The following is a 15591-nucleotide window of genomic DNA, read 5'->3' on the forward strand; positions in this document are numbered from 1 at the left end:
ACAACCTTAAAATCTCATAGAAATCATTAATAATATTTAGTTGTGATATTTCATCAACTACAAACCTCTGTCATTGTTCTACACACATTGTTATCTTGTGTATGACCCATATTTTATACATTTGTATTATGGTTACAATTTCACATGTAGGCTCATATCTCAAAAACCCATTATGGTATAAAAATTGTATTCACAGCTACAGTTCTCTTGTGTAGTTCAAAAATAATTCTGTTACATTTGGATCACCATGACCTACATTTTATTCTTGTACACCTTCAGTTATGGTCCACTTTTAGATCCATTTGTATCTCATTTGATCTGTATTTTGCCTTTTTCAAATACAACTGTTCACTTTTAACATACCAATTTTCTTCATTTTTATGAATACAAATGACATCAAGTACAATCTGCTTCCGCAAAATATATACCCCCAAAATTGTTGTATTGGCATAATAGATTTTATAAAAAGAACACTTTCTCGCAGAATTTTACCAACAGTTAAAAGAATGGTAAAATGGAGTAAAATTAAAACTTAAAGAAAAAATATAGTCAAAAGACAAATTATCTAGGTTTACTTACTCTCATTTTAAGATCAAAATGTTATATTTTAATATATTTTTACATTTACTTTAGTTTCCATCAGATGATATAATCACACAAGCGATGAGAGATTCTATGGTGGTAGGCACTAAGAATAATAACATGTGGAACTGGGATCTTATATCATCTATATTGAAGGTAAGATCCTGGATGCTGGTTCAATTGTGTATTGGTGATGAATATAATTTCTCTATATAATGTCAAATGTATAGAAATTCTTTATGTTGATACATGTCATGCATGTAAGATACTTAAAATAGCTTTCATAAATGTTAGATGCTTAAAAGGAAGACAACAAAGTTCATAAGTTCAAAAATAGCTTTAAAGGTTCAAGTTGCAAACTAAGAATAGAAAGACATCTACCGTAGAAAGGCTTGTATTGTCCGCGGTTTTATTCTCCAAAATTGGACCTTCCAGACGGGGTGCGGACTATAGAGTACAATAAGCAAGAAATAAGAGAAAAATTTCAATTTCGCGGTCGAGGTGGTTTGTTTACGTTCCGCCATCTTTGTTATTTCTATTGTAGAGGGCGCTCTTATCATTTTTCAAACTAATAATTTTAACTCATCCATATTAATAAGTTATTTCTATTCAATATCAAATTAATACTGATAAATATAAAAACTAAACCTTTCATTACAAATTTCTCGTTTCTTTTCAATGCATTGGTTGAAGTAAACTGGTATCTGCTCGATTGAAACAATACAAACATAGTGAAAAAGACAACCGTAAACCAGCTTAGAATTTGTAAACTACAAAACGAAATCGGTTATTGTTCGTTCCGTTTTGGTGTTTCATACTGACTCATATGGTTTGTATTAGCTTAAGACCCTTCAAACATTAATGTGATAGATATATTAAAGACTGTTTTACAAAAGGATGGAACTGTTTTACTTTCAAAGTCGTATTATAGTGATATCTGTTATGTACGGATTTCGACTCTCACCGGTTAATTTCTTCTTTTACACGTGCTTTTTAAACTTCCTGTTTAACCATACACAAGTTTCTAAATTGTTTTTTAAGTGAATTAAACTTATTTTAACAATCATGAAGCGTTCTAGAATCATTAACAAGCAGTTTCAGCTTCTGTTTGATGATGGAAAACAGGTTTTTCCAAGAAAATACCGCAAAGGATTTGAAATTACTGGAGTTTCATTAGACCTTTTCTAACAGTTACAAAAAGTTTTTTTACCTAAAATTTCGTGGGGAGAAGGGGGTGCGGACTATGTACCACTGCGAACTATACAAGCCTTTCTACGGTATTTAATTGATTTTTTTATCACAATGTAATGCTCTCAACATGATACTTGCATGGGGAATATGCATTGTGGCTGCAGTATTTCATTACAAATGTATAGTAATTGGTTATATTTTTTCTTTATAGTGGCCAGAAGAAAAGATGAAGAGGGTTGACGATCAGATTCAGTCAAGGTAAGGAGTAGGTTCACGAAGGGTTCATATTGGCCCTAAAATTCCATGAAATTCAACTTGAATAAAAAAAAAAATATTAATTTGAAGACAAAATATGTAAAAAAAAATCTGACGAATGCAAATTCAACAAGCTTTGACACATGCATGAGAACAATTATAATGTCATTATGACATCATAATTTTGCACTATAATAAAGAAAAATCATAGTTATGACTGATTTTTATATAAATTTTTATAGTTTTTGCTTGAATCAACATTGGCCACATACAGTACAAGGACCACCTTAATTTATTGTTAGCAATTTAGCTAAAAACTATGAAGATATCATACTTATGTCAATATTGTTAAAACGAACAGCAGACAACAAAAATGTCTTTATTTTCTAAATTTGCATATTTAAAATCGTAAATATAGGTTCTTACATATGGTATTACAAAGTTTGATTGTGAGGGCAAATTTAAGGCCTTTGTGGCTATATTCCTTTATAACAACTGTGTATTTTTTTCAAAATCATACAATCTCATATGGGAAATTTTTCTTCCATAGTACTCAATGGGATTGAATTGCCCCTTCTTATATTAGTTTGACACCATAATTGCTGCTTTATTCATATTTATTGATATATCCTTGTTACTATGCTGTTACAGTGTACAACTGCATAAAAACTTTAATCCAAATTTTCTTTTTTTAGGTTTATCAAACGTCTTGTATACTTCTTTAAACCAACAAATCATATATTTTCACGACAAGAACTGAAGAATGGGAAATCTAAAAAGATAGCACATGTAGGATGTCTATTAATAGATTTCCTTATATCTTGTGATCAGGTGAGTAGACTTCACATATTTTGTGAACTGACTCATTAAAAATTTATTAATGTAATATCTTCTTCTTTAGGGAGTCAGTAATTATTAATACATATAGACTATTTATATCAGACATTGTATTAGATAAATACTGAACCAAGTGAAGTCATTTCAAACATTACTAGAATCAAAACTAATTGTTTAGATACAATGTTTTTTTTCCCTTTCATTAACATTTAACAGATGCAAACATTAGAATGAAACAGTCTTCACCTTTAACTAATATATACCGATTAACCTTATGATAAAATTAATTTTAATTCACTAAGATCAGTTTTTATGTTGTTACAGGATGAGGCTCAGAAACAGGTTATAGACTTTCTAAATGACATAGGACAGTGTCTCTCAGAGGTAAGACTTTATTTTTGCTAATACACTTTGATTTACTTACATTAAAGGTCTGAGAATAAGACATTCTATATAAATTGCTTTCCTTGCATTGACAGTAGCAGTAGATTGATTGATTGATTGATTGTTGGTGTTTAATGCCACTTTCAGCACTATAGGCTATATCGTGGCAGCCAGTTTTTATCTGTGGAGGAAGCCAGAGTGCCTGGAAAAACCTGTCATCCTCGTCAATAAAGATTAGAGTCAGTAGCAGAAGAATATACTGTATGTAAAGCACATATATGTATCTGATTGAATTTAGTCTTCTCATATTTCATTGTCATGGAATTCAGCATCAAGCATGTCATATTAAAGAAAACATTTATATTTTGTTTAATTATACTGAATTATTAAATGAAAGACATGTTGTTTATATATATTGTAAATGTAAATTGTAGATGAAGAGAAAACATGTAGTTTTTATATTTGTAATAACAGATATCAAGTCATTATCTAGCTCCAGAATCTGTACTCAGTCCATCAAACATTCAGATAACATGTAGTTTTTATATTTGTAATAACAGATATCAAGTCATTATCTAGCTCCAGAATCTGTACTCAGTCCATCAAACATTCAGATAACATGAAGTTTTTATATTTCTAATAACAGATATCAAGTCATTATCTAGCTCCAGAATCTGTACTCAGTCTATCAAACATTCAGATAACATGTAGTTTTTATATTTGTAATAACAGATATCAAGTCATTATCTAGCTCCAGAATCTGTACTCAGTCCATCAAACATTCAGATAACATGAAGTTTTTATATTTGTAATAACAGATATCAAGTCATTATCTAGCTCCAGAATCTGTACTCAGTCCATCAAACATTCAGATAACATGTAGTTTTTATATTTCTGATAACAGATATCAAGTCATTATCTAGCTCCAGAATCTGTACTCAGTCCATCAAACATTCAGATAACATGTAGTTTTTATATTTCTGATAACAGATATCAAGTCATTATCTAGCTCCAGAATCTGTACTCAGTCCATCAAACATTCAGATAACATGTAGTTTTTATATTTCTGATAACAGATATCAAGTCATTATCTAGCTCCAGAATCTGTACTCAGTCCATCAAACATTCAGAAGACCTGTAGTCAGTATTATTTTTTAATGGTTGGTAGATTTAGCTGCTCTGTAAAAGGAGATAGATTGTTGGAAAAGACTTGCATATATCAGTAGTAAGTGCTTCATTTATTATAATTAGTCTGTGAGAAGTTGTTAGTCCTCAGGTTACCATATTACATGTATCTTGGCAATCAAGCAACAACGGTTTTATGACAAAATTTCAGATCTTGGTTTATATTTAAGTGGCTTCCATTAAATATTCTGTACTCAGTACATTACAGAATCTATTTTTCTTCCATAGTACAATTTTTTACTAATTATAAGTTTACTTCATCACAGTTGTCACATGGTAGTGTGCTGGTTTTTGAGTGTAAGAGATATTGGGTTTAGATCCTAGGCTGATCAATCCCATGACTCTAATATTGGTATATATGCTCTTTCTTTTCTAAACATGTAGTATTTAAAATTGTTGAGACTGGTGAGCTCCAAGTTGAGATAGTGTTTCAGCATGTGGTATTTCTTCTTCTGAAATGGTACATTTTGAGCTAGTATGTAAAAAAGATATCTATCCATTTCATCAAATTTATGGGGGGAAAAACAACAACTTGACAGTCTATTTATATAGTTAACTATTTCACGTCCTATGAATTTTACTACATGAAATCTGTGTGTATTTCAGTTTAATGGACATTGTCTCATCTGTGAATCAGGACAGTTATGTAAAGTTGACAGTATCAAGCCTTAATTACAGCAGGGATAACAATACAAGACATGTGTTAGCCAAGGCTCTTAGTTCTTCTATTGAGGTAATAATTTCTGAATCATGGCTCATAGATCATTTATAGAGGCAATATTATAAAAAACAACCTCATAGATCATCCACAGAGGTAATAATATCTTAATCAGGGTTCATATCTCATCCACAGAGGTATCAGCCACAGAGGTAATAATATCTTAACCAGGGCTCATATCTCATCCACAGAGGTAATAATATCTTAACCAGGGCTCATATCTCATCCACAGAGTTAATAATATCTTAACCAGGGCTCATATCTCATCCACAGAGGTATCAGCCACAGAGGTGATAATATCTTAACCAGGGCTCATGTCTCATCCACAGAGGTATCAGCCACAGAGGTAATAATATCTTAACCAGGGCTCATATCTCATCCACAGAGGTAATAATATCTTAACCAGGGCTCATATCTCATCCACAGAGGTTTCATCCACAGAGGTAATAATATCTTAACCAGGGATCATATCTCATTCAAAGAGGTATCAGCCACAGAGGTAATAATATTTTAACCAGGGCTCATATCTCATCCACAGAGGTAATATTATCTTAACCAGGGCTCATATCTCATCCACAGAGGTATCATCCACAGAGGTAATAATATCTTAACCAGGGCTCATATCTCATCCACAGAGGTATCATCCACAGAGGTAATAATATCTTAACCAGGGCTCATATCTCATCCACAGAGGTATCATCCACAGAGGTTATAATATCTTAACCAGGGCTCATATCTCATCCACAGAGGTATCATCCACAGAGTTAATAATATCTTAACCAGGGCTCATATTTCATCCACAGAGGTATCAGCCGTAGAGGTAATAATATCTTAACCACGGCTCATATCTCATCAACAGAGGTAATAATATCTTAATCAGGGCTCATATCTCATCAACAGAGGTAATGATATCTTAGTCAGGGTTCATCAACCATTCACAGCGGTAAACATATCTTGTTTATATCTTTATCAAATTCATAGATCATTTAGTGAGGTACTAATATCATATTCAAACCTCATAGATCATTTATTGAGGTAATAATATCATTTTAAACCTCATATGTAATCCATTAATTGAAAACAATGTAAAAAGTAATATAACAAAAATACCGAACTCCAAGGAAAATTCAAAACAGAAAGTCCATTCTCAAATAGCAAAATCAAAAGCTCAGACACATCAAACGACTGGAAAACAACTGTCATATTCCTGACTTGGTACAGGCATTTTCTTATGTAGAAAATGGTAGATCAAACCTAGTTTTATAGCTAGCTTAACCTCTCACTTGTATGGCAGTCATATAGAAATGGTAAGAATTTAGTCTTGACTTCTGTCATCACCATTTAAAAAGGCACACTACAATAAATGTAATGTCATTTTGTCTATATACATGATAAACACAATTTTTATTTCAGACATCAAGGCTATACACTACAAATTTTTTACGAGTATTACTAAGATCGCGTGTTCCAGGGTTTAGTACTTGGGGAATGGAGTTAATAGTCACTCAGCTGTATGACAAGTCAACAAGCACAGCAATGGCTGCTATAGCTCTTTTGGAAGAAGCATGTGAAGTTGATGTAAGTTCGGCATTTTCATTTCATATTTTGTTAGTATAGTCACTGAAAAAAAGTCATTTGAAAAAGTTACTGTATTTTATATGTGAGCTCTATTAAGCAGCAACTAAAAGCAGTAATTAAATATCAATTAGAAATTTACTTTTAGTCAAGTTAGAGTAAGCAATGTGTGTTTAATAAATTTTAAGGAATGCTCTTTATTGTTTATCCATGTGAGGTGAAAAATCTTTACCAAAGGTCTCAAATCATCCAGTGAATAAGTTCACAGTTACCAGTATCCGTATATATTTTTATGTTCTCTGTATTATAAAGATTATATCTATATATTATGTGACTTTTGTTCTTATTTTATTCAGTTAAGATTATGTGTACTTTTTTCATTATACATAAAAACTCTCTTGTCATAACTGAAATTATATGCATTTCTGTGTAAATATTTGTGACAAAATTTTGTTTTCACGAAATATGTTGAAATAGGTATGACTTAAATATATGTACAAACACAAAAGTTTCAATAATTAACCTTTTTCAGACATGTCTAAATTCACTTCTAAAGCTACGTCCATCATGTTTACATCTTGGTGATAAAGGAGTGTTGTTACTATGTAGACTGTTATCTACACCAAAAGGCTTTAAGACGTTATTGGCTGCTAACTATGTAACCAGTGAACTACTGAAATGGAGAAAGGTTTGATATAGTAGAATTCACAAACACTGAAAACAACAATGCCTATAAACTATAGAATTTAAAACACTAAAACAACAATGTCTATAAACTAGAAATAACACTAAAAACAATTATGTCTATAAACTGTAGAATTAACACTGAAGACAACAATAAAATTGACAATGGAAATGGGGAATGTGTCAAAGAGACAACAACCCGACCAAAGAGCAGAAAACAGCCCAAGGCCACCAATGGGTCTTCAACACAGCGAGAAAATCCTGCACCTGGAGGCGGGCTTCAGCTGGGCCCTAAACATAAACTGTAGAATTAATACTAAAAACAACAATGTCTTTAAACTAGAATTATCACTAAAACAATAAGGGCTATTCCAGAAAAAAATGTATGGGGGGGGTTGGAAGGCACTTTTTTTTAATGCCCATGACCCATACAATTTGATTTTTTTGGCGACCCATAACCCAAACAATTAAATAGAGGTTTGATACCACCACCCATCTAATTCAAACAAAAAAAAAAGAAAGTCAATACAGCAGTGTAAGAAATTGATATGGTCTACTTAAAAACTAGTATATTTTTTAAGTATGTATGTCTTAATGACTTTCAACACAACCATTGTAGAATTAGGATACTAAGGCTGAAAAATTTCAATCTTCAGATCTCCTTTTGTTCTTTTATATAATCTATATCAAAATATAAAGGGTAGATTCCAACTGTGGTATGGCTTTTTCAACTGTAAAAAGGGTTAGGAGTTTCTAAGTCAAAAATCCAGAAATCACCACTTTTGTGTAAAAATTCCCCTCCACCAAATTAACAAAAATTCCATGAAATAATTTACAAAGGCATTGCAGGGAATAGTATATCAAGAATTTTGAGCAAGATGGTATATTTCTTATAATTACAATATTCAAATCTAAAATAGTGGTCTATTATGAAATTTTTTTTCAATAAAATGAAGTTTTTTAAAACAAAAAATTCAAAGCTGGAATCCTTTTCATTAAAACATCATTTTCTTGCAGTTGAAAAGTAGAATAAATTTTTTGTGTATTTCAATAATCAGTAAAACTGATTTTAAAGAAAATCCATTTTAAGGGGAAATAACTCCACATAAAAAATAAAAAAACATAAAAATTTTCCGAGATTCATTACTGTTTCATCACCTTTTATAAAGCTATATTTTATTTTATTTATATACAAAAGCTTCCAAATCTTAATAAGTTAATGTACAACCACCCATCTAATTAAATTGTGGAGAAGAACAACTACCCACAAAATTACATTTGCTCCAACCACCACAACCCATGCTCCAACCACCACAACCCATGCAAAAAAAGATAAACTGCCGTCCAACCCTCCCATACATTTTTTTCTGGAATAGCCCTAATGTATATAACTGTAGAATTAACACGAAAACAATTATAAATAGACTATAGAATTGACACTGAAAACAACAATGTCTATAAACTGTAGAATTAACATTAAAAACAACAATGTCTATAAACTGTAGAATTAACACTGAAAACAACAATGTCTATAAACTAGAATTAACACTAAAAACAACAATGTCTATAAACTGTAGAATTAACACTGAAAACAGCATTGTCTATAAACTGTAGAATTAACACTGAAAACAAAAAGGTCTATAAACTGTTGAATTAACACTGAAAACAACAAGGTTAAACTGTAGAATTAACACTGAAAACAGCATTGTCTATAAACTGTAGAATTAACACTGAAAACAGCATTGTCTATAAACTGTAGAATTAACACTGAAAACAACAAGGTCTATAAACTGTAGAATTAACACTAAAAACAACAATGTCTATAAACTGTAGAAATAACACTAAAAACAACAATGTCTATAAACTGTAGAAATAACACTAAAAACAACAATGTCTATAAACTGTAGAATTGACACTAAAACAAGTGTCTATAAACTGAAGAATTAACACTAAAAACAACAATGTCTTAAAACTGAAGAATTAACACTAAAAACAACAATATCTATAAACTGTAGCCGCCAAAACACATAAATTTTATCTGAATACACAAACAACCAATTAAAAGTTTTTATACTAACAAAATGAAACATTTGTATTCGTATAGTGATTTATGTTGCACATTTTCCAGACGTATAATGCCAAATATGTGAACATAGTAGAAGAACGACTAAATGAAGCTTTGACAACGTATGAGAAAACGTATGAAGGATCATTTACCAGGAGATCTAGTCAATCGTAAGCAGTTATTTAGAAAAAGAAATAGAAAAATCATTTCAGTTGTAAGATAAAACAAACTTATTTAATTTACAATATTGATAAAATCTGTGAAATGTCTATTGCTATACCATTGAGTCTATTGACAATAGGTTGGTTCAATTTCTTATATGTTACAATATTAGTTCATGTATTAAACTTCCAGAAAATGAAATACATTGTGCCTTAAAACTATATTCTTTGTCAAATAAATTATTCACAGAAATTATTCTAATACATGTTATGTAAGAAAGCAATTTCCTAATTATTCCTGTTTGTTTAACAGAAGACCAAAGAAGGATGCTTTCCTCCCTGTACATTTGTATGGAGAGTTAGTACAACATAAAGATGGATTTGAACTTCTGAAACAACAGGTAAAGTTGGTCTTTAGTTGCAGTATTGTATAAAAATAAAACTTAGTGGATTTTACCAAATGCTATAAATCAAGTTTCACCAAATTATAAAAAATAGTGGTCTGATGGTCTGTATATATACAATTACGGTAGTCAAATTATTGCAAACCAAATGAAAGTTTTCCACAGAGTCATCTCCTCTTGGTCAAGGACAAGATGTGAAACAATTCATACAAGAAAACCATTGGCCTGATTTATGCTAAAACGGTGAAAAACAAAAAAAACTGACCACAACCAATGAAAACCACTGAATAACAGACTTTGGACAGGCGTATAAAGAATGTGACAGTGCTAAATATAAAAAAAAAGATGTGGTATGATTGCCAGTGAGACAACTCTCCACAAACATGTTTGTGAGCCTTTCTTAACATTTTTTGTTCTTTCAATATTCTGTTTCAAATCTACATGCTTTGATTTTGTGGACTGGCATACAGCTGTTTATTTGAAGTTGAAATGCCTACTAAAATTTCAGGAAGTTTATACTGGTAATTCAAGTTATTCTTTTTATGATGTTCTTCCCCTCTTCGAAAAATCAATTGCAGGCTCTTTGATATTGAATATAATATTTTTCTTAATTATTTTAAGGAGTACATTGAAGAATATTTTGAGTGTGTTAAATGCCAGTATTTAATAACAGACGAAGATGAGACCAAACTTAAGACTGCTTTATGGGTTGTGGTAAGTATAGAATGTTGTATGCTTTGATGACTTGACTCTTTTTATTTAACATTAAATTTTATAAAAATATTGGTGTGTAATACAAGGAACAAATTTAATACTATGAAAATGCCATTTTGGCTTTTTTTTATAACATGTAAATAAAGTAGAAAATCCTATCCTGTTTTTGATAATGGATTACATATGGTCAAATCAGTATTCTACTATATCTTTTAAATAGATATAAATAATGGAAAGTCATTACTTGTTTCCAGAAATTGCAAGAATAGTCAAATATTTCAATACTTTTCAGAACTTTGTTAAATTTTATATCTATAAATAAATGGGATGATTTAGTCTGGTCACTTCACTACAGTAAAAAAAAAGATGTATATAAAAATAAGGAGATGTGGTGTGATTGCCAATGAGACAAGTATCCACTAGAGTTAAAAGGAAGTGGTAGTAAGTAATTATAGGCCACTGTACAGCCTTCAACAATGAGAAAAACCTATACCGTATATTCGGCTATAAAAGGCCCTGACATGAAAAATGTGAAACAATTCAAACAAGAAAACTAACTGCTTAATTTATAACAAAACAATTTATGAAAAACAAATATGACAGGCATGAACCAAGGACAACAAATGTACTACATGCTCCTGACTTAGGACAGGCACATAAAGAATGTATAATTGCCAATGAGACAACTATTCATTAAAAACTAAAGGACAAAGATGTGAGCAATTACGGGTCACCAAATGGCCTTCCTTCACAATTCACATCAAATTTTACAAAAACAGCCATTTTACATTTTGTTTTTGATAAATTAAATATGAGCGATCGCCTCTTACACCCAAAATTATATTTGACTGACAACAAAATCTTTGCATAACACATCTAGTGCCAAATAGGTTTTGGATAAAGCCGTTTCTCAAACATAAAAATTAATTTAAAGATCTGAAATTTAGTTGCCTTATCATACCTATACTTTTTTATGCCCCCACCCGCCATAGTAGAGGGGGCATTAAGGTTTATTCTTGTCTGTCTGTTGGTATGTCCGTCTCCACGTCTGGAAATTGGTTTCCATTCCTCAACTTTAGTTTGCCTCAACCAAATGTTATGCAACTTATACACAATGCTTATAACCACAAGACATAGTTTGAATTTGGGTGGCGTCACTTTTACCGTTCTGGTTGTATGCCCCTTTATAAATGGAAAAATGCTGAAATTTTTCATTACCATTCTCTAACTTTAGTTTGCCTCAATCAAATGTTATGAAACTTATACACAATGCTTATTACCACAAAACGCAGATCAAGTTTGATTATGGGTGGTATTACTTTTACAGTTCTCTAGTTATGTCCCTTTATATTGCTATATTCCAGAGGGGAATCATCTGTGTCCTATGGGTACATTCTCCTTTTATCCATGATAAACAAAACTAAAATTTAGAATCCAGAAAAGCATGTAACGTTTTGAAATATTCTGTCCTTTACTAGATTATTGAAAACGTTTTGAGAGACTGGATGATTTTATTTTCAGGGTCACATAGGAACTTCTACATGGGGTATACAATGGTTGGAGGAGGAATGTTTACTACCTGAGATTATTAAGCTGGCAGAAGAGTGTGGTGTTTTCTCTTTAAGAGGGTAATTTATACAAAGTATTTTAAGTTATAGACAATGTATTTGATATGTTTTATCTCCTGGTTTGGATTAAATTTTATGATTTCGACTTTAAGTTTGCTGTCAGATGTATACAATTTTACAATGGTATGAAAAGAAATGAAGAATGACAAAAACAATTGAAATACTAAAGAAAACTTTACTTATGAATACACACGTCATAATGAAAAACACCAATGAAATGGTTGTTCCTTGATTTTTGTAGGTTTTTTTCATGTTACTTGTGGTTGTAGAAAAACCCTTCTTTTTGAATGAATAAATAAGTTCTAACAGTTAATTTATTTCAAACATTGCTGCTTAAACAAAAGTTATATGAACAGATAGAGTATTATAAAAAAAAATAGTAGGACATTATTAGAGATGACCATGTAAATTAGTTTGTGAAATTTCTTAAAACTGTGGTCTTGTAATCAGTATGAAGATACAAGAAAATAATATGTACTGTTAGCTATAAAAACATTATAAAATAGCCTTCCTTTGTCTACATAATTATGTAGATGTGAAATGCATGACAATAAAAGTTAAATATTAGGATCATACTATTACAATAGTAATATCTGGAAATGGTTTTCACATGGTAGCATGAATTATGAAAAAAATGTTTACATTTAACAATTATTTACATTACAGAACAGCATTTTATGTACTTGGTTTATTAGCCAGTACAAGAGAGGGTGCTCAACTGTTGAGTGAGTTAGGTTATGAATCCTGTTGGAGAACCAGAGAGGAAATGTGGCCGGTAGTTGAGGATAAGACAGAATTATTAGATTTCAATCATTTACATGACATTCAGGATGTTAAAAGTGAAAGTAATTATAGCATGGCTGGTAGCATACGAGATATAGATATTAATAAGATTCATTCCCCAAGTGCTTTATCATCGAGTCTGTTTTTTATTGAAGAGGAAGGGAAGAATGGTTGTGATTCAAAACAAAGCTGTGATAAAAACTCAAACTTTGACTCATCTGCCTACATTCCTCATAAGATAAACAATCGTGTCAGAACACTGCCACATGATTCTAGACGAGCTAATACATTACCATTACGTCCACAGTCAATTAGAAGTGTTGCTGTCCGTTCAGATAGGCTACGAAGTTCAAGTGATGATACAGATAAACGATTTATGGAGAAAAAACATGCCACTTTGCATTCTCAGGAAGATTTGATGGTAAAAGTTCAATCAGAACAAAAAACAAAACTTGTTCCTGAAAAACAGGCAACAATTGAACCAGATAAAGTTGCTACGGAGAGTAAAGAAAAATCAAATTTAGAACTTATTGGGATTTTAAAAGGGTCAAGACTTGATTCTGTAATGAGAGGTCGTAGTGCGACTGTTGGCTCAGTGCCTCCAAGTGAGAGTACTAAACAAGACAATGTAAACAATAGCAACAGTAAAAGTGCTGAAAATATTCACCGCCATAGTGGATCATTTAACGTGAATGTATCAGTCATACCTGTGATTAAATTACCTAGTATTGACTTAGAACATCAGGACAGTGTGGTTATAAATCGTTCACCGCCAACAACCATTCATATATCTGTAGAACCAGAGAAACCTGTTGTTTCAGTAAAAAAATGCAATTTTAGAATTGGTTCAGATGAGGAGGAGGATGAAGACCACAAAGTCCCAGAAAGGAAAAAAGACCATATAAAAGAAGCAAGTTTTAACTTGCCATCTTATTTAAAGGAATCAAAAGGCAACAGCAGTGATAGTTCAAAAACAAGTAAAAGTAGAACAGACAGTTTTAATACTGACTCTACAACCAGTGGAATAGGATCGTTAGAATCAGGAGCTCATTGTGGTGCATCTAGTGAAATAGCTTCATTAAGCCCTATAGCAAGTTCTTCATCATTAGAAAATATAATGAGACAAAGCTCTCAAGAAAAGTCAAGTATTCATCCGTCCATTAACAGAAGGAGATCATTAAACTTGAACCGTATTCCTAGTCTCAGAAAATCACAAGCTAGTCCTGCATATGGCATTTTACCTTCATCTCGAATGTCTGAAAATATATCTGCTGAAAATGCAGTTATGTATACAACTACCCAGGATGCATTAGGCTATTCAACATGGAGGTCATTACGGCGGCAAAGAACATACAGTTCCGATATGGAATCAGAATTAGGTATTGGAATGTTATATGGAGAGGATGTGCCTTCCAGTACACTTAGCAGGCAATCAAGCATAGAATCAAAGATGTCATTTGATCATTTAGCTCTCAAGGGATTAAGGTAACTTAAAAGACTTTGGGGGAACATCCATTGTAAAACAGTCACATGAAATACTCAGAAATAAGCATCTATACTTAATTTGTCAAAAGTCTTTTGATCAAATGATCAGTTACTCCGACTATTTTCAGTAGTATAGCTATGAAAACTGTTTTTAAAGGCACTATGTAACTCTAAAATAACTTGGAGTCATACACATCAAACAGATACAAATGTTAGTATATCAAAACAAACAAACAAAGTACTTATATTGAATAGATTTAGATGTTCATTTACTTAGATATATGTTTTCTTCACAAATTACAGCACATAATAAGTTTTAAACAGATGTCATAACAAAATAACAGCTTTTTGTTTGTTGTCAATCTCTAATTTTTAGCTTTGTTATATAATATATCTATTTCGAAAAATTGTAAATTAGTATATATTTGTCTATTATTTCATTCTCTTTATATCAAATTACCAATAACACTATAAACAGGCTATGCTCGTTTAGACTTGTGATGTATGTAAATTTTTAGCAGTAAATATAATGGAAATTTTCAACAAACAAGGTTTACTAAGGTATATATGAATGTTATTTTACAGTGCAACTATACCAAGAAACTCTAGTACTGTATCACTACAAGATCAAGATCGACCATCTAGTCCATTTTCTGTTTCACCGAAGGCCATATTGTTACAACGTAAACCCCATACAGGAAAGGCAGAGTTCCTAGGTCTTACATTACCTGTTGATATCAATATGATATTTGAGGTGAGAACTTATTGTAGCTCCTATTGTTTGTGTAATGTCATGTGAGACGAAACAGTTTGACCCTTCTATAATAAGTTTGACATGAACTTGTCACAGTAATTTTCAAAACACTAAAAAAAAAAACATGCATTTGATTGAAAATAACTCTCAAATTGATATGATAAACAGATTATGAATTTCCAGCAT

The 15591-nt window shown here is 31.3% G+C and overlaps 1 protein-coding gene across 1 annotated transcript in view; it reads left to right on the forward strand.

Moving 5' to 3' along the window:
* Window positions 1-15591, forward strand: part of LOC127732206 (rapamycin-insensitive companion of mTOR-like) — a 56013-nt gene that overhangs the window by 28479 nt on the left and 11943 nt on the right. The window contains exons 16-29 of the mRNA XM_052241291.1: window positions 634-738; window positions 1985-2031; window positions 2724-2859; window positions 3190-3249; window positions 4326-4474; window positions 5041-5167; window positions 6566-6730; window positions 7260-7415; window positions 9540-9646; window positions 9951-10038; window positions 10663-10755; window positions 12277-12383; window positions 13050-14651; window positions 15237-15405. Coding sequence (XP_052097251.1) covers window positions 634-738; window positions 1985-2031; window positions 2724-2859; window positions 3190-3249; window positions 4326-4474; window positions 5041-5167; window positions 6566-6730; window positions 7260-7415; window positions 9540-9646; window positions 9951-10038; window positions 10663-10755; window positions 12277-12383; window positions 13050-14651; window positions 15237-15405 — 3111 coding nt within the window. The remainder of the gene's footprint in view (window positions 1-633; window positions 739-1984; window positions 2032-2723; window positions 2860-3189; window positions 3250-4325; window positions 4475-5040; window positions 5168-6565; window positions 6731-7259; window positions 7416-9539; window positions 9647-9950; window positions 10039-10662; window positions 10756-12276; window positions 12384-13049; window positions 14652-15236; window positions 15406-15591) is intronic.

Source organism: Mytilus californianus, unplaced genomic scaffold, assembly GCF_021869535.1.
Source record: "Mytilus californianus isolate M0D057914Y unplaced genomic scaffold, xbMytCali1.0.p SCAF_1, whole genome shotgun sequence".
NCBI lineage: Eukaryota > Metazoa > Mollusca > Bivalvia > Mytilida > Mytilidae > Mytilus > Mytilus californianus.